This window comes from Biomphalaria glabrata, chromosome 11, assembly GCF_947242115.1.
Source record: "Biomphalaria glabrata chromosome 11, xgBioGlab47.1, whole genome shotgun sequence".
Classification (NCBI taxonomy): Eukaryota; Metazoa; Mollusca; class Gastropoda; family Planorbidae; genus Biomphalaria; species Biomphalaria glabrata.
Window position 1 is genome coordinate 3,290,920 of NC_074721.1, and position 20,755 is coordinate 3,311,674.

Sequence of the window (20,755 nt, forward strand, 5' to 3'; positions counted from 1 at the left end):
TATAAATTTACCAGAAATTTATTTCAAGAAAGATAAATATCAATTATTTGTATGTAAAATTATGTAAATTTGAAACATGTAAATTCTTAGTGAACACATTTAAAATGATCATTTAGAAAAGCCCGTTTTGGGCACATATTGGTGGTGGGCCGGGGAAATGAACCCCTTTGCTCCATGGTTGCTACGCCATTGAATACAAAATGTCTACAAAAGTAGAGATGAAACAAATTGCTTTAAGAAATTAGATATAGTAGAATCAGTAGTCTTAAAGTTCAGTATTGAACACGTTATATTTAAATTCATGCTAACCGGCGCCATAGACATTTAAAATATATCGGTACATGTACTCTCGAAACTCAGTTCTGCGTGTTTCCATTATGTGGTTTAATATTTACCACGAGAACCATTCCTTTCAAAAAACCCAAGGACATTGATGCGTTATGGATGGCCAATCTTCACCATAATGACTCGGGGGGTTGGTAAGGGGAAGTAGAGTTGTTTCCCTTGACGTAGTTTGACAGCAGTGAAGCTGGGAGTTATCACTCCTGGTGCTGCATAGTTATACCGTTTGATTTCATAAGTGAAAAGTAAGTACACATATATTTTTGTGTTTTAACTTGAGATATCGTAAAAATTTAGGCAAGGATTGCAGAAATAACACTTGTCTAGAGGTACTCTTCTTCAACCAAACAGTCTAGCGGTTAACAATCTAGCAAGCCTTTGAATGCGATCTCATTGTAACCCTCCCCCCCCCCACCTAAAACCTTAAAACTGTAATTAAGTTTGTGTAGTCTGTCTGTTCGTCTGTCCGTGCACTAATCTCAGAAAAGGCTACTTTTTTTTTGTCTTTTGAGTTCCAACCTTTTTATTTGTAAAATTAATTCTATAAGCCATTTTTTTTGCTCAAATTAATTCACGTCTTTAAAAATGATACATATTTATAAGAATGATTATATTAACAAATTAGAATAATTTATTTATTTCTATCAAATTTTTTAAACTTTAAAGCATATAGTTATATATAAATATATATATATATACATATATATATATATATATATATATATATATATATATATATATATATATATATATATATAGGCTATATATATATATGTATTATTTATTTCTGAGACATCTGTTTGTTAACTACTAACAATTAAGGAAACTTTGATCATTATTTAAAATAAGAACTAATAAAGTACATTGTATGTAAATGTGTGTTGATCTATTTAGACAGTACCCTTTAACAGTTTGACAATAATTTGCAATCATAATATTAAATACCGAAATGGTACAAGTTGACCCGGCCTACAGGAATATCTAGCCGGATATGACCCGCGGCCCTTGGGCTTTAGCTGTTGGGCCTATATCGCTTAATTATGCATTAGATTTAGATCTTTGTCAAACATAGCGATATGTTCCCATAACACTTTTTTAATTTCCACATGAAAACGAAAGTCGACTTTGAAAATGAGGTTTACACTTGTTTAGCCGACATATTCATACCACGTATAACAAAATACTGTGAAAAACGGGTTTACCCGATTTGTTAAAAAATTTCGTTTCATCAATAGAGATAAATTTAGATATTCTATTTTATTTTTATGGCCTTCTTGTTGTGGGAGAGACATTTAACACTCACTACGGTCTCCGCCGTGATCTCAGGAACATACAAACCAAGTGTTATCAATATTGGTCGATAGGTTTTGATCTCTATTGTGGACATATATACATACTCCTTTAACATTCATACATATATTATACATATTCCTTACACTGTGATTTATATATTACATAACAATAAACGAGAGTATTGGACATATATACATACTCCTTTAACATTCATACATATATTATACATATTCCTTACACTGTGATTTATATATTACATAACAATAAACGAGAGTATTGGACATATATACATACTCCTTTAACATTCATACATATATTATACATATTCCTTACACTGTGATGTATATATTACATTACAATAAACGAGAGTACAGCGGCTTAGTGTGTGACGGCTCTATATGGCTCGTCTTGTAGTCATTAAGGTCAAGGCGCTGAGTTCTTTGTTATGTAACAATTATATCTATATCTATATCAATCTATCTATCTCTTGATTGAAAACTTTTTTACCACTTATAAGATCAGAAGCAAAGTGTTTCTCTCTCTATAGGGCAGGTGGTGTAAAAGTCAACAGTTTCTGTTGCCCATAGTTAGCGAGGGTGTTATGTGGCCAGCACAACGACCAATCGCCTTTTCTTTTCCCCATCTACTGACATGTACCTATTAAAGTTGGGTTGACCCAGAGGCGCCCTAAAGATCCCTAATTTAAAAAATCCCACTTTTCCAAAGCATTCGAGCCCGGGACCCTTGGTTCGACAGCCAAGAGCTTTACCACTCAGCCACCGCGTCTACTAGAATTTCAAATACATTGAGTTTAAATATCAGTTTTTCAGGATCACCATTTTATTTTTTTTTTTGTAATTTTCTGCCTGCTTTTTGATAATATCAGTATCCCCGTCAATATGAAAAGTTCCCCCTTTCAGACCTTGTGGTCTATAGGGCAGATGATGTAAAGGTCATCTGTTTCTGTGGCTTACGGTTAACAAGGGTGTCATGTAGCCAGCACAACGACTAACCGCCTGGTGTAAAAGTGGACTCAGAGGCGCTTGAAGATCCCGGAATAAAAAATCCCAGTCTTCACCAGGATTCGAACCACGGTCCCCCGGTTCGGAAGTCAAGCGCTTTACCGCTCAGCCACCGTGCCTCCCGTCAATATGAAATGGAAATGAATTCACTGTTACCATGGCAATGTTATAGAGTCGTAATATAAATGTGATTTGATCCCCAGGAATGGTTGCAGCTAGACCCTTCTGTAAGCTGTGGTTTTGGCCGCTGCTATCTTTCATTATGTGCCTCTTCTCCATCGGCCTGGCCATAGCTCTGATAGTGGTCACTGCACAAAGGGACAGCTTGCAAGGAAAGGCTGCTATGGTCACTACAGAACCGGTCAGTGTGGCCAAGAAGCCGACAGTCTGCGGGGAGAACAACACGAATAATAACGTCCTTGACCTGACGGAGTCTCCCAGACCAGGCCCTTTCCATGACCTGACCTCAGCGGAGATAAAGAATGTAGGTCGTTAAAATCTGTAAAATATACTTTCTCTCTTTCTTTCTCTTTGACCATCTCTATGACTCTCTCTCTCTCAATTTTTCTTCTCTCTGTTTCTCTCTCAATTTCTCATTTTCTGCCTGTCCCTCTTTCTTTCTCAGTCTCTCCATCTTTCTGCCTCCTCTGTCCTCTCTCTCTCTCTCTGTCCGTCTCTCCCTCTCTGTGTTTTTCGCTCCTCTCTGCCTGTCTCTGCCCGTCTCTCCCTTCTCTGCCTGTCTCTCCCTCTCTGTCTGTCTCTCCATTCTCTGCCTGTCTCTCCCTTCTCTGCCTGTCTCTCCCTCTCTGCCTGTCTCTCCCTCTCTGTCTTTCTCTCCTCTCTGCCTGTTTCTCCCTCTCTGTCTTTCTCTCCTCTCTGCCTGTCTCTCCCTTCTCTGCCTGTCTCTCCCTTCTCTGCCTGTCTCTCCCTTCTCTGCCTGTCTCTCCCTCTCAGTCTTTCTCTCCTCTCTGCCTGTCTCTCCCTCTCTGTCTTTCTCTCCTCTCTGCCTGTCTCTCCCTTCTCTTCCTGTCTCTCCCTTCTCTGCCTGTCTCTCCCTCTCTGTCTTTCTCTCCTCTCTGCCTGTCTCTCCCTTCTCTGCCTGTCTCTCCCTCTCTGTCTTTCTCTCCTCTCTGCCTGTCTCTCCCTTCTCTGCCTGTCTCTCCCTCTCTGTCTGTTTCTCTCTCTGTCCGTCTCTCCCTCTCTGTCTTTCTCTCCCTCTGTACCTGTCTCTCCCTCTCTGCCCGTCTCTCCCTCTCTGTCTTTCTCTCTCTGTCTGTCTCTCTCTCTGCCTGTCTCTCCATCTCTGCCTATCTCTCGATCTCTATCTGTCTCTCTCTCTGTCCGTCTCTCCCGCTCTGTCTTTCTCTCCCTCTCTGTCTGTCTCTCTCTCTGTCTGTCTCTCTCTCTGTCTGTCTCTCCTCTCTGTCTGTCTCTCCCTCTCTGTCTTTCTCTCCCTCTCTGTCTGTCTCTCTCTCTGTCTGTCTCTCCCTCTCTGTCTTTCTCTCCCTCTCTGTCTTTCTCTCCCTCTCTGTCTGTCTCTCTCTCTGTCTGTCTCTCTCTCTCTGTCCGTCTCTCCCTCTCTGTCTTTCTCTCCCTTTCTGTCTGTCTCTCTCTGTCTGTCTCTCTCTCTGTCTGTCTCTCCTCTCTGTCTGTCTCTCCCTCTCTGTCTTTCTTTCCCTCTCTGTCTGTCTCTCGATCTCTGTCTGTCTCTCTCTCTGTCCGTCTCTCCCTCTCTGTCTTTCTCTCCCTCTCTGTCTGTCTCTCTCTCTGTCCGTCTCTCCCTGTCTTTCTCTCCCTCTCTGTCTGTCTCTCTCTCTGTCTGTCTCTCTCTCTGTCTGTCTCTCCTCTCTGTCTGTCTCTCCCTCTCTGTCTTTCTCTCCCTCTCTGTCTGTCTCTCTCTCTGTCTGTCTCTCCTCTCTGTCTGTCTCTCCCTCTCTGTCTTTCTCTCCCTCTCTGTCCGTCTCTCCCTCTCTGTCTTTCTCTCCCTCTCTGTCTGTCTATCTCTCTGTCCGTCTCTCCCTCTCTGTCTTTCTCTTCTCTCTGCCTGTCTCTCCCTCTCTGTCTTTCTCTCCTCTCTGTCCGTCTCTCCCTCTCTGTCTTTCTCTCCTCTCTGCCTGTCTCTCTCTCTGTCCGTCTCTCCCTCTCTGTCTTTCTCTCCTCTCTGTCTGTCTCTCTCTTTACTCTAACATGCAAACAATGCTCTTAGACGATTAAAGAAGCACAGATAATTCTATAAATTTATTTCTATTTATAGTTTTTAATAAATCATAATCTTTTTTGCAAGTCCGAGTATACCTAGAACAAGTATCACTTAATAATAACAAACAATACATGAACTATTTCCATAAATGATACAACCTACTAACCTCATTTATTGCGAACAAGAGAAAAATAAGAACAATTATTTAGATAAGTCGTTGGTTTCAAAATTTGTCTCAGTGATAGACATAGGTAAACTTGTCAGCCGCCTAAGGCTTTCAGTTGAAAGGGGGCCTCCTAAAAATTGTTTTAGAGAAGAAATAGAAAATCTTGTCCTCAATGTTATTGTTAGAAGCGAAACTGTAATCAATTTTTTTGTTAAAGTGCACTAGGTCTTTAATAAAGTGCGTAACGTTAGTTTTTTTTCGCTCTTTTTGTTATTTTTTGTTCTTATTTTGTTATTTTTTTATTTCATCTATCGCAAACAAATTCACTTCGCCTAAGGCCTTCATTGATCTAAAGCCGGCCCTGCAGTAGTAGTACTATTTTTTACATGATGTACACTTTAGAGATAGCAGTATTAAAAAAAAAAAAACAACAACAAAATTACCGTATAAATAGCCTAACAACCAAATAATTTATCATGCTAATTACATAAAAACATAAAATTGAAAAATTGAAACGTATAACTAAAGGACGATTCGAGATAGTTTAACTCTTTCTCTCCGTAATTATTTACCACATTCTGGTGGAATCAACGTTGGTATCGTCAGTTAGGAGACAAAGAGTTAAAATTATGATATTTCAAAGCTATGGCTATGGAATCATTCTAATAGTTGCAAGCGAGGTAATATAATTTAATTATTTCTTGAAGTTGGAGAAACTATCTTAAAATGAGACTTCAAAGTTAATGAAGAATTCAGTTCATAAGATAGATGAAGAGACTAACACAAATTAAACATATGCAATTAGTTATTTATTATCATCATTATTAATGTCTACTTTTAACTCTTAAGTATTCAAAAGCTGAATATTTTGTAGAAATTTAAGAAAAAAATCATTCAGAAGCTTGTTAGTTTTGTTTTACATATTTCGGGTTGTTCTTAATAATTGAAAATTATTAAAGCGTATTGGCGGGATGCATAAAAAACCGAAGGACATGGCGGCATGCACCTTTGAAACCCAGGACTACTGAGACGACAGTCCAGAGAGCATATCCAAAGACCAGGCAGCCTAAACTAAACTAGAGCTAATTGTTAACCCTTCTTCATAAAGCTCAAATTTCTAGTTTGGATTTAAGCATAGTGATATTGTCTGTATGCTTTTCTTCAAATACAAAAAACAAAACTAAATAAAATAAAAAAGCTACTCAGAAAGACACTAAGATAAAATCACATTCCTTGTTCCATATGCTAGGACAAATTTTGTACTAATACTCCAGCTATACTAGTGCTTTTAGAAAATGTAAAATGTTTGTAAAATGTTTTACATGTTTCGGATGTTCCTTCAGAGTTGAAGATAGTTTACTTCCTAGTCCAAACCTCCCTCAGGACGACGGGGGATGGGAGCGGGCATGATATGAACCCTCTACCATCGATAAATCCGGACGACAGTCCAGCGCGCAAACCGCACGACCAGGCAGCCATCCCGACCAGGCAGCCATGGAATGTGTTGCCTTAATCAGCCAGAAAAAACAACGACTAGGCAGAATATAAATCATTGATTAACATGCTTGGCTAGATTGACCTAGGGACACGCATAGGAAGTAATTATCTTCTTTTTTTGAAGATAATACGTTTGTTTCATTGACAAAAATATAATTTATAAACCTTCCATCATTGAAACACAAACTATAGATTCATTTGTTTTTGTTTTACACCATTTTCAATCGAGCACTTTCACCCCACAAACATTACTCCCAACTACAATTTATGGGTAGGAAAACAAAGGTCTGAGAAACGTTGCTTTCAACATCACTGCATGTCTTTTAGAAGGCCATTAGTTGACTATTAGATTACCAGAACTTTATAACTTTCTTTGTTTCATGTTCGTTTTTAGAGTCTTTCAGAACTAGAAATCCCTTTCAGAAATCTGAAAGGGAACTTTACTTTACTGTCAGAACTAGAAGTCCCTTTAAGAAATCTGAAAGGGAACTTTACTTTACTGTCAGAACTAGAAGTCCCTTTAAGAAATCTGAAAGGGAACTTTACTTTACTGTCAGAACTAGAAGTCCCTTTAAGAAATCTGAAAGGGAACTTTACTTTACTGTCAGAACTAGAAGTCCCTTTAAGAAATCTGATAGGGAACTTTACTGTCAGAAATCTGAAAAGGGAACTTTACTTTACTGTCAGAAATCTGAAAAGGGAACTTTACTTTACTGTCAGAAATCTGAAAAGAGAACTTTATTTTACTGTCAGAAATCTGAAAAGGGAACTTTATTTTACTGTCAGAAATCTGAAAAGGGAACTTTACTTTACTGTCAGAAATCTGAAAAGGGAAATTTACTTTATTGTCAGAACCAGAGCTCTGTACCTCCTTTCACTTTCTTACTTTATTCAGCTTCGTGAGTTCCTGGAGACTTTTACAGAAACGACAGCAGCAAGACCAGACCAGGAGATGCTGAACTCCAGTTACATATTCATGATGGATCTCATGCTGCCCAGAAAGAAGGAGGTTCTCGATTATCTCAATGGAGTCAAAGGTCTGAAATACTTTTTGTTATTTGGCACACTCTGTAACCCATGTTAGGCGTATACGAGTTAGGGTTACAGACGTAAGTATAGGATTTGAAAGGTAACGTTATTCTGTCGTTGGGTTCCAGTTCCAGAGAATGGGTGAAACTGAACCGTTGTCTGCCGAATGTGAATAAAAGTTGAATAAACTTCTGTTTGATCAAAAAGGTCAACTGTAGTAAACATTACTCACTCATATTTCAACTTCAATGTAGACTAACAGAAATTACAAATTGTAAAATTTTAACAAAAATACAACTTAGCCTAAAAAATACACGTCTTTCTGTCACTGGTCACTCACTTGTTTCACCCCATTTCAACTTTTACTTCCCTATTTAAAACCTCAACTACGGCAGATTCCCTCGAGGTTACATCAGAATCTATTCAGCCTTAACAGCTTAACTATCCACCTTGTAGTATTTACACACACACACGCACAGACTCCATAACAAAAGGTGACTTTCTAGGTGTTTTTTTTAAATTGGTAATTCCGTTAGATATCGTGGAACAGTGAAAACATTTATTGGTAGTTGAGACAGCTCATTTTAAAACGCATAGACACACCCAAACCCATAACTGATCAACATATTTCCCTACACATAATAAAGTTTATTATTTACATATTATTCATATCTTGATCTATAGAAATATTGATTAATGTAATGTATTAATACAAATAGTAGTACAGATGTCGTGAATTGTTAATATGTCCACAAGGTGTCTCTAAAGTGTATCTTGCTAGGTCAGTGATTTCTCCTATACGTGCAGTCAATGTTATGAATTTCCTTCAATAATAACTACTGTTTATTGTGTGGGTATAATTTTACTAGCGTTTATTTGGGAACAAAATTACTAGCATTTGTGTGGGTAAAATTTTACTAGCGTTTATGTAGGTAAAATTTTACTAGCGTCTCTGTGGGTAAAATTTTACTAGCGTCTCTGTGGGTAAAATTTTACTAGCGTTTGTGTGGGTAAAATTTTACTAGCGTTTCTGTGGGTAAAATGCTACTAGCGTCTCTGTGGGTAAAATTTTGCTAGCGTTTTTGTGGGTAAAATTCTACTAGCGTTTGTGTGGGTAAAATTTTACTAGCGTCTCTGTGGGTAAAATTTTGCTAGCGTTTTTGTGGGTAAAATTCTACTAGCGTTTGTGTGGGTAAAATTTTACTAGCGTCTCTGTGGGTAAAATTTTACTAGCCTCTCTGTGGGTAGAATTTTACTAGCCTCTCTGTGGGTAAAATTTTACTAGCGTCTCTGTGGGTAAAAAGTTTACTAGCATTTGTGTGGGTAAAATTTTACTAGCGTCTCTGTGGGTAAAAAGTTTACTAGCATTTGTGTGGGTAAAATTCTACTAACGTTTCTGTGGGTAAAATTTTACTAGCGTTTCTGTGGGTAAAATTTATTAGCGTTTGTGTGGGTAAAATTCAACTAGCGTTTCTGAGGACAAAATTTTACTAGTGTTTCTTTGTGAAAAATTTTGCTAGCGTTTCTGTGGGTAAAATTTTACTAGCATTAGTGAACCATAGTCAATGACTTCGTCAATAATTTGAACGACCTAAGGATAGATAAGAAGAAAAAATAGGTTCAAGAAATTGAAGATATTTTAGTTGAAGTAACTTATTTCGTACACAACGAATATATGTGACAATAATCAGAGTTCATCTATAGCAGGGGTTCTCAACCTATGGGTCGCGACCCCCTTAGGGGTCGATTGACGATTTGCCAGGGGTCGCCTCAGACCATCGAAAATATGGATTGTTATTGTCTACTCTTCTATTGCTGTATGTGTGTGTGTGTGGGGGGGGTCGCGGCACAGTGGTGGATTGTAGAAAGGGGTCGCCGAGCATAAAAGGTTGAGAACCGCTGATCTATTGAGAACAAATATTCTATTGGTCGATGATCGTGTGGTTTTTACTTTGTTACTTTGGTTTTTTTTACCTGCAGATGACGTCATTCGAAGTGCACGCGTCATATTGTTCCGAGGAGACAAAGCTCCACCAGTGGTGGAAGAGTGGAACTGTGGTCCACTGCCAAAGGTTTTCTCCTGCAAGCTGCTCAAAGAGCTAGAGACTAAAACACGAAACACTTTGGACTTTTCCCTGAGGTAGTTCACGACATTTTTTCTGATACTGAACATCCCCCCCCCCCACCCCCCATAAGGTCTAGATCACACTCTGAATCAGAGAATTAGAAAGCATGCAGATTAACTCTGTCTCTCCGTAATTATTCACCACATTCTGGTGGAATCAACGCTGGTGTCGTCTGTTAGGAGAGAAAGAGTTGAAGAAGACTAGAAACATAATGTCATTGTCACAGCATGGTTTGAGAATCTCTGTGACATGCGGTAATCGGGGGTTCACTGAGAACACTTTTTTTTTTCGTATTTCACGTGCACAGCGAAGGCTCGCTTTGAATCATGGGCAAGCCTCTTTCTGATCTGGCCACATGGTCAGACGGGCAGTTTTTCTATTCAGTCCTTGTCGAGAAAGGACATATGTCTTGAGGAGTTCTATTTGTATTGAGTGGAGTGTTATTAAGTATCATTATGAAATTTATTATTTAATCTTGCAAGTAATTATTGAAGTATTGTTTAGCGTCTTATGGCCGTATTTGCCAGAGTGTTATTATTTTACATTTAATAAACATATCCTCTACTACCAAATGAATGATATTGTGAATTTCAATGTCTGTTGTGCTAACGATAGTAACAGTGAACACTGGTTACTGCATGTCACAGAGATTCTCAAACCATGCCGTGACAGTCATGTACCAAAACAGGTCATGCTTGTTGAGAACATTGCAGACGACTAAAAGATTTGCAAGTCTGAACAAATATTTAAGTGTTCACTACCAGATTTAGACAGAATATCGGTATGAAATAATTGCAAAACAGTATTAACCAATGAGTTACAAGATCCATCTAGTTAACCTGTAAAAAGCTAAGGATGTTCACAATAAACACTAGACTAGATCCAAACTACAGCTCATCAGATTTATGAAATATTTATCAATTGCATATTGTATTAAGCATGTCTTCATTCCAAGTGGGCAGGGCCGGCCTTAGATAGCGGGAGGCCCTGGGCGAAGTCAATTTGGTGGCCCCCAAATCAAATAGAAAAATAAAAACTAAACAACTAAAATTATGCAATTTATTAAGAACCTAATATACTCCAATAAACTACTGAAGACAAGTTTCGCTATTTCCTCTCTAAATAAATAACATAGCGGACCTGTGAGATTCCCCCACCAATATGAGGCCCCAGGCAGCTGCCTAGTTTGCCTAAGGCCGGCCCTGAGGCTGGGTACTGAATAAATTGAATAATGTGTTTGAAGCTACGAACAATAGCCGATAGGCATAGTTTTTGTTTATTGTTAATTAATATGATTTATTACAATTAAATAAACTGAAATAAGTAATAAATAATAAGTATCATACTAACACATTCTGTCATGACAGAATAATATTATATGAGCCTGTGAAAACATTGTCAGACTTCAAAAACCTATGTGAATGAGTTGAGTTTTTTTGCTAATTTTATTAATTTATATATAACACTAGCTCCTAATAAACTAAAAAGCAAAGTAAAGTTCCCCTTTCAGACCTTGCGATCCTATAGGGCAGATGATGTAACGGTCATTAGTTACTGTTGCCAATGGTTAACGAGGGTGTCATGTGGCCAGCACAACGAACATCCACCTTACTTTCCCCCAACTAATGTCAGAGAGCTGGGCGCACTAAGAAGCTCCCTTAAGAACCCGTAATTAAAAAATCCCAGCATTGAAACCCGGTACCCCTTGGTTCGGAAACTAAGCTCTTTACCACTCAGCCACCGCGCCTCTAAACTAAACTATGGCTCATCGCGCCTCTAAACTAAACCATAGCTCACCGCGCCTCTGAACTAAACTATGGCTCACCGCGCCTCTAAACTAAACTATGGCTCACCGCGCCACTAAACTAAACTATGCCTTACCGCGCCACTAAACTAAACTATGGCTCACCGCGCCACTAAACTAAACTATGGCTCACCGCGCCTCTAAACTAAACTATGGCTCACCGCGCCTCTGAACTAAACTATGGCTCACCGCGCCTCTAAACTAAACTATGGCTCACCGCGCCACTAAACTAAACTATGCCTCACCGCGCCACTAAACTAAACTATAGCTCACCGCGCCACTAAACTAAACTATGGCTCACCGCGCCTCTAAACTAAACTATGGCTCACCGCGCCACTAAACTAAACTATGGCTCACCGCGCCTCTAAACTAAACTATGGCTCACCGCGCCTCTGAACTAAACTATGGCTCACCGCGCCTCTAAACTAAACTATGGCTCACCGCGCCACTAAACTATGGCTCACCGCGCCACTAAACTAAACTATGGCTCACCGCGCCACTAAACTAAACTATGGCTCACCGCGCCTCTAAACTAAACTATGGCTCACCGCGCCTCTGAACTAAACTATGGCTCACCGCGCCTCTAAACTAAACTATGGCTCACCGCGCCACTAAACTAAACTATGCCTCACCGCGCCACTAAACTAAACTATAGCTCACCGCGCCACTAAACTAAACTATGGCTCACCGCGCCTCTAAACTAAACTATGGCTCACCGCGCCACTAAACTAAACTATGGCTCACCGCGCCTCTAAACTAAACTATGGCTCACCGCGCCTCTGAACTAAACTATGGCTCACCGCGCCTCTAAACTAAACTATGGCTCACCGCGCCACTAAACTATGGCTCACCGCGCCACTAAACTAAACTATGGCTCACCGCGCCACTAAACTAAACTATGGCTCACCGCGCCTCTAAACTAAACTATGGCTCACCGCGCCACTAAACTAAACTATGGCTCACCGCGCCACTAAACTAAACTATGGCTCACCGCGCCTCTAAACTAAACTATGGCTCACCGCGCCACTAAACTAAACTATGGCTCACCGCGCCACTAAACTAAACTATGGCTCACCGCGCCTCTGAACTAAACTATGGCTCACCGCGCCACTAAACTAAACTATGGCTCACCGCGCCACTAAACTAAACTATGGCTCACCGCGCCACTAAACTAAACTATGGCTCACCGCGCCACTAAACTAAACTATGGCTCACCGCGCCATTAAACTAAACTATGGCTCACCGCGCCACTAAACTAAACTATGGCTCACCGCGCCACTAAACTAAACTATGGCTCACCGCGCCTCTAAACTAAACTATGGCTCAATCAAAACATACAATTTAAAATATAGACTTACATTATGGCAACCATTTTCTTAAATATTGCAGACCATTCTCCATGATGGAACTAAGTCCAGATAGAGGTTTTAAAGATCTTCTGATGAGGCTTGACACTGAGGTACTTTGACGTGTAAAAGTTTGTAGATAATTTTTTGAATCTTTTTTTTTCTTCATAAAATTAAATTCTTCTACCTTATTTCGTCCAAAGATGTAGCCAAAAGTAAAACCCCATTGAATCTGATTTAGACAACACAAACTTTTTATTTCTATAAAGACTTATTTTTTCTTAATTTCTTTTTACTATGATTTCAATGAAAAAAACAATTTTCTACAAAAATAGCCCGTAAACGTATTGTAAGAACGCTTTAAAAAAAAAGTGTCTTTTATGCAAGAAACTATTAGCCTGAAATATAAAGGTAAAGTTGATTTTAAATACCTTATTAATTTAATCCTACACTGTTGTCCCAGGGCTATGACTTTCTAGTATCGCATATATTATATTATAATATTATTATGTAAGAAACGAACGAGTATTCATTCTCTGGCGCTGCCAGGGTCGAGTTTCGCTAAAGAGAAACAAAATTCATCGTAGTCCCTTTAACAGTTTCCACTGAGGAATTTTCTGGTGATGTGGCAGGTCTGCAGCAGTACCGCCCTCTAACAGGCAACGAAGATGTTCCTAGGAATGTTAAGGGCCTTGAAGGTGTTTCTGAGAGGTCAGTTGTTATTATCCCCTCGGTTGATATAACAATGGGGTATATTGTTATTTTGGACAATTTCCATAGACACTTAATCTCCAAGCCTAGGTTCCCATATTTTCTTTGTTTTTCTATCTCAGTTTTTCTTAAATTATGAGACAGTGGTACGGCGATATCGATAATGGAAGCGGTTTTTTCTTTTTTATCGATGAACAGCAGATCTGGGCGATTGAAATCTACCGTTTTGTCGGTCAGAATAGGCCTGTCCCAGTACAGCAGATGTTCAGTAGACTCGAGAACCTCTTGCGGCTTCTGTCTACAACATTCTGCTCTGTTATTATTATTATTATTATTATTATTATTTATAGAATGCAGTCTAAAATACTCGTGTTCAAAAAGTAATTTTTTTATTTCAAGCTGTGGTTGTCCTAATGGGTAGCGAAGTTGATAGCGTGTCTTAGCGCGAACGTCTTTTGGTTCGACCCGGATACTGTCCACATTTTCCCACTCAATTTTTAAATGACCAATCAAGTAGAAATGCTAGTTTACTATATTATTTGAACACAAAATAATTGTATAATCTACAAGAAAAACATCCAACGAGCAAAATATTTAAAAAGTCTCTTTAAAGGAAAACAAAGTTTAAATAAAGGAGAAGAACTCCCCCTTAAAACTATATAAATAAGGTACGAGTAGTTTTGATTATTCGATATTTAAAAAAAAAATTAATTACAAAAATTAATTGACTAATTAATAGTTTTTTTTTTATTCATGTTTTGGTATGTACAATAAATAATTCTTTAAAGTTTCAGCTTGATCGGAGAACGCGGAGGCAGAATGGGCGTCTATAACTATTTAAGGGGACTAAACCCAACAACCCAACAAATTTGACGTTATCAGTAAATACTGAACGATATGTTTCCCTTGTTGGTATCAAACAAATAAATTAATTACCAGTAATTAATTCATTAATTGGTTACTTTTTTAAAATTGATTCATGTTTTGTCTATGCCAATATATAATTGTGCGAAGTTTCAAACGAGAATGGGTGATGGAGAAATAAAGTGTACACTAAGACTAAGACTAAGACTAAGACTAAGACTAAGACTTGCTTTATTGATCTTTACGGAAATTTATTGTGATTACAAGGACTCTTTTTCTCATATAAAGACAACACAACAGAAAAATACAACAGACAACATAAAGAGTTCATTCAGCGACTACACACAGGTATCTTGGTGCATTTCATGTTCCCTGATCAATGAGTGGCGGTGATAGAGTCTGACCGAGTGAGGTACGAACGAGTTTTTGTACCGCTCCGTTCTTGTTTTGATTGACAGCAGTCGCCCACTTCGCGACGACCTGACGTGGTTCTGATGGAGCGGGTGGCCGTTGTCTTCCATGATTTTTTCGATTTTTCTTCTTTTGTTCAAAAAGTTCCTTTAAATTAAATGTGGTAATGTTGTGAGTGTAATTTTTGATGCTTTTTTTAATGATGTTTTCTAGACGTCGCAACAGTTTACATGAGGCGTTGCCTTGCCAACAAGTTATTCCGTATGTTAGCAGATTTTTTATGGTCGCACCGTAAAAAGTCTCAAGGATCTTCTTGTTAAGTTTAAAGCTATTGAGTTTGTATAGAAAAAAGAGTCGCTGGGCTGTTTTCTTTGTCAGAGTTCCAAGGTGGTCTTCCTATGAAAGCTTGTTGTTGATGATAACGCCTAGATATTTATATGCGTTTACTTGTTCTATGGATGTAGTGTTTATTTGCAGTTCACACCCTTTTTACCAGACAGACAGACAGAGTGACTTAATATACGCTTTGTAATAAATCTCTTGCCCCAGAAACATTTGAATTAAATTTAACACTATTGGCCCGCAATGTTTCAAAGGGAATTTAGTTCTGTTTACTTAATACTTTCTACACTACTTCCAGATTGGAACAATACTGAAAGAAAGTTATAACGCCACCTTCACAGACTGTGACATGCCAGACAGTTGTCTCAAGTATACTGTCACACCAGTGATCTCCAATGTCTCCACTAGCAGGTACTTTGATCTGTATTGTAAGACTATGGCAATCATTAGACTTAACTACGGAAACGTATTCTCCAGAGATATTCTCGTCCACATATAACGAAGGTTGAGATGTCATTCGCTTTGGTGGTAGAGCAGCAGGGCCAGCCTTAACAATTGCGGGGCCATACGCGAAACGGACTGCAAGGAGCCCATTCTGGGTAGGAATAAGCATAACCTCAAAATTAAGATTTTGTATTAGAAAATACATTCGTCTTTGCAATAAATTTTTATTCAATGAAGGCTGACAATGCCGCGTTTTATTTTTAATCGCGCTTAGGATTGGCGCCCCTAAATGACATATTCGTCTATCTTTCAGGAGATTTGTATCAGTTTTTAGGAGATTTAAATAACCGCACGAGATTTAGAGGACTTTTTAAAAATATATTTTGCAATTACAGGAGATTTCCAGGAGGCCCTGGAAAATCAGGAGGCTGAGGAAACCCTGTTATTATATATAAGTTATAATGGTTTAATTTAATAATTTACATCTAGAATTAGCGCGGGGCCTATGAAAGTGCGGGGCCCACTGCGACCGCATAAGTTGCAGTGGTCTAAGTCCGGCCCTGGGTAAAGGAACCAACAATTTTTCGTTTGGCACGCTTTTCTTCCAGGGATCAGGCCAATGATTGTTCGGTTTGGTAGCTTTCTTTGTCTCTATCTTTCTCCACATAGCGCGGTCTAAGGCTATGTCTTATCACCGGTAAACATCAATGTATGATCGAGGTTTATGTATTTAGTAAGTGCACATAATTAGAAATGAAGAATGTGTGAATTTGAAAAAAAAATCTCACTTCTTTTAGTAATGCTATATACAGTAAAAAAAAAACAACTTCCGTAATCCATAGTATCTATTATCTTAATTGACCACCGGTGGACAATGGTTATACTTGCCCTGGTGTGGCAAAGAGAGACTAGGTGCGCTTGGATTGGCTACCTAAGAAGGGGGCTCGAGGTTCGACACCCGACTCGGGCGCAGTTGTGTTTACTGAGCGCATAAAGGCAGCACGGAAACACCTTCTCCTAGATACCCCCTCACACCCCACTGGTCCACAACTGAGATTGGTCCAAAGAGCTCTGAGCATGCTATAAGCATGAAAGAAGCGCTATATAAAAGCTATAATTTACGTCACAGCTGGGGCTGCGTAGCCAGTGGAAATACTGCATTCCCCATTAATCTTCTGACTCGAAGGCAAGCCTTATTATTATTGGTTCATGTATCGGCTAAGATATAAATACTTAAAATCATAAATTTTAACTTTATCTCCTAGGCGCGTTGGTCTATGTTGAGCTCTCAATTTGATTTCTAAAAAAAAACCACAAGTATATCTTTAAACCATAAAATTGTTAAAAATAGTATTGTCGAAAAAAAAAGATAGTTGTATTTAAATTTCTTCCCCAGAGAGCTGTGGATAACTCCTACCTATAATGTCCCTTTTCATTCCCTACATCCACTTGGTATGTCCGTCTTGTGTCAGGTCAATGGAGTTGACCCAACGCAGTGGAACTTCAGCAAAATCTGGTACTTTGATCAAATCTTCAATTCTTTGGCAGACTTTCAACAAGCCTATATTAACAATACGTAAGCCATAGAATAGAAAAGTATAATTTAAATGATAATTATGACTATAAGATGCTAGTTTTATGTTACTATTTACTGTTAGTGTTATATTGAAATTTCAATAGTTTTTGTAAAACCCACTAATAATAATCTTATCAAGAAGCAAAACAAAAATGTTACAATACGCAGCATCTACATTATGATCAATCTTAAAATCAAAAACAAAATTTAATAAAATACTCTGAAAGACACAAAGATAAAGGCACATTCCTCGTTCCATATGCTAGGACAAATTTGTACAAATGCTCCTTCTTCCATAGCGCTATTAGAGCATGGAATGGGTTGCCTGAGCTAGCCAGGAAAACCAGTGACTCGGCAGAATTTAGGTCATTGGTTAATATGCATGACTGAATTCATGACGCGTAGGACATAATCACCTTTTTTTTGTTTGAAGTAACGTCTGTATTATATAAGATAAGAAAAGAATATTATGCTGGTTGTTTACTAACAGATTGACCAAAATAAAACTGACCAAGCCTGTACACACACACGATTCGTTTTCCACTCTGCATCGACGAGGTGACCCTCAACCTTTGAACCCACAGCGAGCCCCGACTGAAGTCGAACCCGATGGAAAGAGATATTCCTTAAAGAGTCGAAAGGTAAAGACAACAATACAATTAGATGGAAATAATAAACCATGCACCTCCAGGACAATAGCAACGTCAGAAACTCATGATAACAAATACATCAAAATGCCTTCTCTCTCTCTCTCTCTCTCTCTCTCTCTCTCTCTCTCTCTCTCTCTCTCTCTCTCTGGCCTCCTTCAGTCGCTAAGTGACTATGGATCATCTTGGTGAGATGAATGCCTGGGCATTAGCTATGGTCGGAACGATATCGCCCACACATCAGTTCCCCCCTCTCCACGCAGCTGATGTATCCAAAGGAACGGCAGTGCCGATACAGTTTGGGGTCGGCGTCGTCGCAGGTTCTGCCAGAGTGTAGCACTGGGTGCTGCAAACTGCCTTAGGGTCGCCAGCTCCTGATTTTTCATCTGAGTTGACTCCCGAAGCCTTTCCCATGATTGGGTATAGCTGCAAGGCAACAGAGGTTTGAATTCAGAGTTTTCCTTCTAGGACCTAGCTGGGTAGCCAGCCATGGCTAACGAGCCCCTCTTGAATAGTCTAATTTGCAAAGCATACCCACTACATCAGAGGTTCTCAACCTGTGGATCAAGGCCCCTTTGAAGGTCGAATGACCATCTGCCGGGGGTCGCCTAAGACCACCGGAAATTTTAAATGCTATCTGTTTATCATCGCAATTAATTTTTGGTCGTTGCTTACAAAAGACTATTTGTACCATAGTTGATATATACAATTACATTTGTAATAATAAAACAAAAGTGACATTGCTCAAATCGATGGTTCTCAAATAAATTACGAAACGATTGTCAAACATAAATTTAATGAACTCAAAAGTGAGGGTGACATATTGAAGAAGATGGATATTTTGTTTTAGAAGATAAAGATGACTCTTTGAGTTACTGAGTTTAACATCCCTGTTTGAAGGCAAACATGTTTGTTTGTTTTTTCATTGATAGTTACTTCTTTGTGATGAGTTTGTTTGTTTGTTTTACATGTTTCGGATGTTCCTTCAGAGTTGAAGATAATTTACTTCCTAGTCCAAACCTCCCGCAGGACGACGGGGGATGGGAGCGGGCAGGGTTTGAACCCTCGATCTTCGATAAATCCGAACGACAGTCCAGCGCGCAAACCGTTTGATGCGTCCAACGTGTTCTGCTATTTCACACTGACGTGACGTGGTGGGCACACTTCTAAAAAAAACAACAAATTATTTAAATTTCGAAGCCCACCTGGTAGACATCTTTGTATTCTTGAAAAATTAAATATATCAATGGATTGGGGGTCGCTACCTAGAGAGGAATTGTATTATGGGCCGCAGCACTACATTATCTGTACAGTCTACCCTCATTTTACTATCACTACACTTTCACTATTTCTATTACATTCTCACTACTTCTCATCCTATTTTTTTCACTACATTTTCACTTCATTATCACTAAAAATTTTTTATTACAGTCTTATTACATTTGCACTAATTTTTTAATGCATTGTTATCAGAATCTCACTACATTCTTACATTTTAATCACAATATCACTACATTCTTACATTTTAATCACAATTCTCACTACATTCTTACATTTTAATCACAATCTAACTACATTCTTACATTTCATTTTAATCACAATCTCACTACACTCTTACATTTCATTTTTATCACAATATCACCACATTCTTACATTTCATTTTAATCACAATATCACTACATTCTTACTATTTAATCACAATCTCACTACACTCTTACATTTCATTTTAATCACAATATCACTACATTCTTACATTTTAATCACAATTCTAACTACATTCTTACATTTTAATCACAATTCTAACTACATTCTTACATTTTAATCACAATCTAACTACATTCTTACATTTCATTTTAATCACAATATCACTACATTCTTACATTTTAATCACAATTCTAACTACATTCTTACATTTTAATCACAATTCTAACTACATTCTTACATTTTAATCACAATCTAACTACATTCTTACATTTCATTTTAATCACAATATCACTACATTCTTACATTTTAATCACAATTCTAACTACATTCTTACATTTTAATCACAATTCTAACTACATTCTTACATTTTAATCACAATTCTAACTACATTCTTACATTTTAATCACAATATCACTACATTCTTACATTTCATTTTAATCACAATATCACTACATTCTTACATTTTAATCACAATCTCACTATTTACTCGCTCCTTCTCATTTCATCCTTTCTTTGCTTCAGTGTTTCCCAAACTGTGTTCTGGGGAACTCCAGTGTTCCGCGAGCTACTGAAATAATTAACTGTAGGCCACCACGTGAATGGGCTTCTATAAGTTATGAAAACGTGCCAGGTGTTCTGTAAAGGAAACAATGTAGTAAACAATGCTCCGTTTTTATATTCCAATCGGTATACCAAACATGATTTTTATTTTACATTTTATTTCAATGCTAAATTTTCATTTTATATTCAGGTTTGTTTATTTGCATATCTTGAGTTAGTGATTATCATTATAAAATCATGAGTTTAAATGTCTCGTTATTCAGGTGACCTACTTCAACTGGGACTTCCATTTTCGTATGTCGACATTAAGTGGACCGGCCCTGTATGACGTCAGATTTAAAGGGGAGAGAATCGCTTATGAGATTGCCTTGTCTGAAATGGCAGTTTTTTATTCCGGTATTTCCCCTTGGGCTGTAAGTATTTCGACTGTAATTAGTGTCTAGATCCGAACAGTATAGCATTTAGAAGAAAAATGTAAGAAAAATGTAGAATATATACCGTCATCGGAGGAGCGGTGGCTAAATGGTTAAATGCTTCGCTTCCGAACCTGGGATCCTGGGTTCGAATCTCTGCGAAGACTGGCGTTTTGAATATCGGGATTTTTATGGCGCCCCTGAGACCCCTAACTCTAATGGGTACCTGCTTTCAATTGAGGAAAGTAAATGCGGTA

General features: G+C 38.3%; 1 protein-coding gene across 2 annotated transcripts in view; it reads left to right on the forward strand.

The window, feature by feature from the left end:
- The first annotated feature begins 388 nt into the window (after positions 1-388).
- LOC106063227 (putative amine oxidase [copper-containing]) overlaps positions 389-20,755 on the forward strand; it is a 35,143-nt gene continuing 14,776 nt past the window's right edge. The window contains exons 1-9 of one of the 2 annotated variants that reach the window (XM_056004243.1): positions 389-587; positions 2,861-3,141; positions 7,416-7,557; positions 9,530-9,689; positions 12,869-12,938; positions 15,452-15,564; positions 16,994-17,173; positions 17,664-17,814; positions 20,349-20,498. In XM_056004243.1, the coding sequence (XP_055860218.1) occupies positions 2,863-3,141; positions 7,416-7,557; positions 9,530-9,689; positions 12,869-12,938; positions 15,452-15,564; positions 16,994-17,173; positions 17,664-17,814; positions 20,349-20,498 (1,245 nt within the window). In that variant the 5' untranslated portion in view covers positions 389-587; positions 2,861-2,862. The remainder of the gene's footprint in view (positions 588-2,860; positions 3,142-7,415; positions 7,558-9,529; positions 9,690-12,868; positions 12,939-15,451; positions 15,565-16,993; positions 17,174-17,663; positions 17,815-20,348; positions 20,499-20,755) is intronic. The other variant, XM_056004242.1, reaches the window with a different exon arrangement.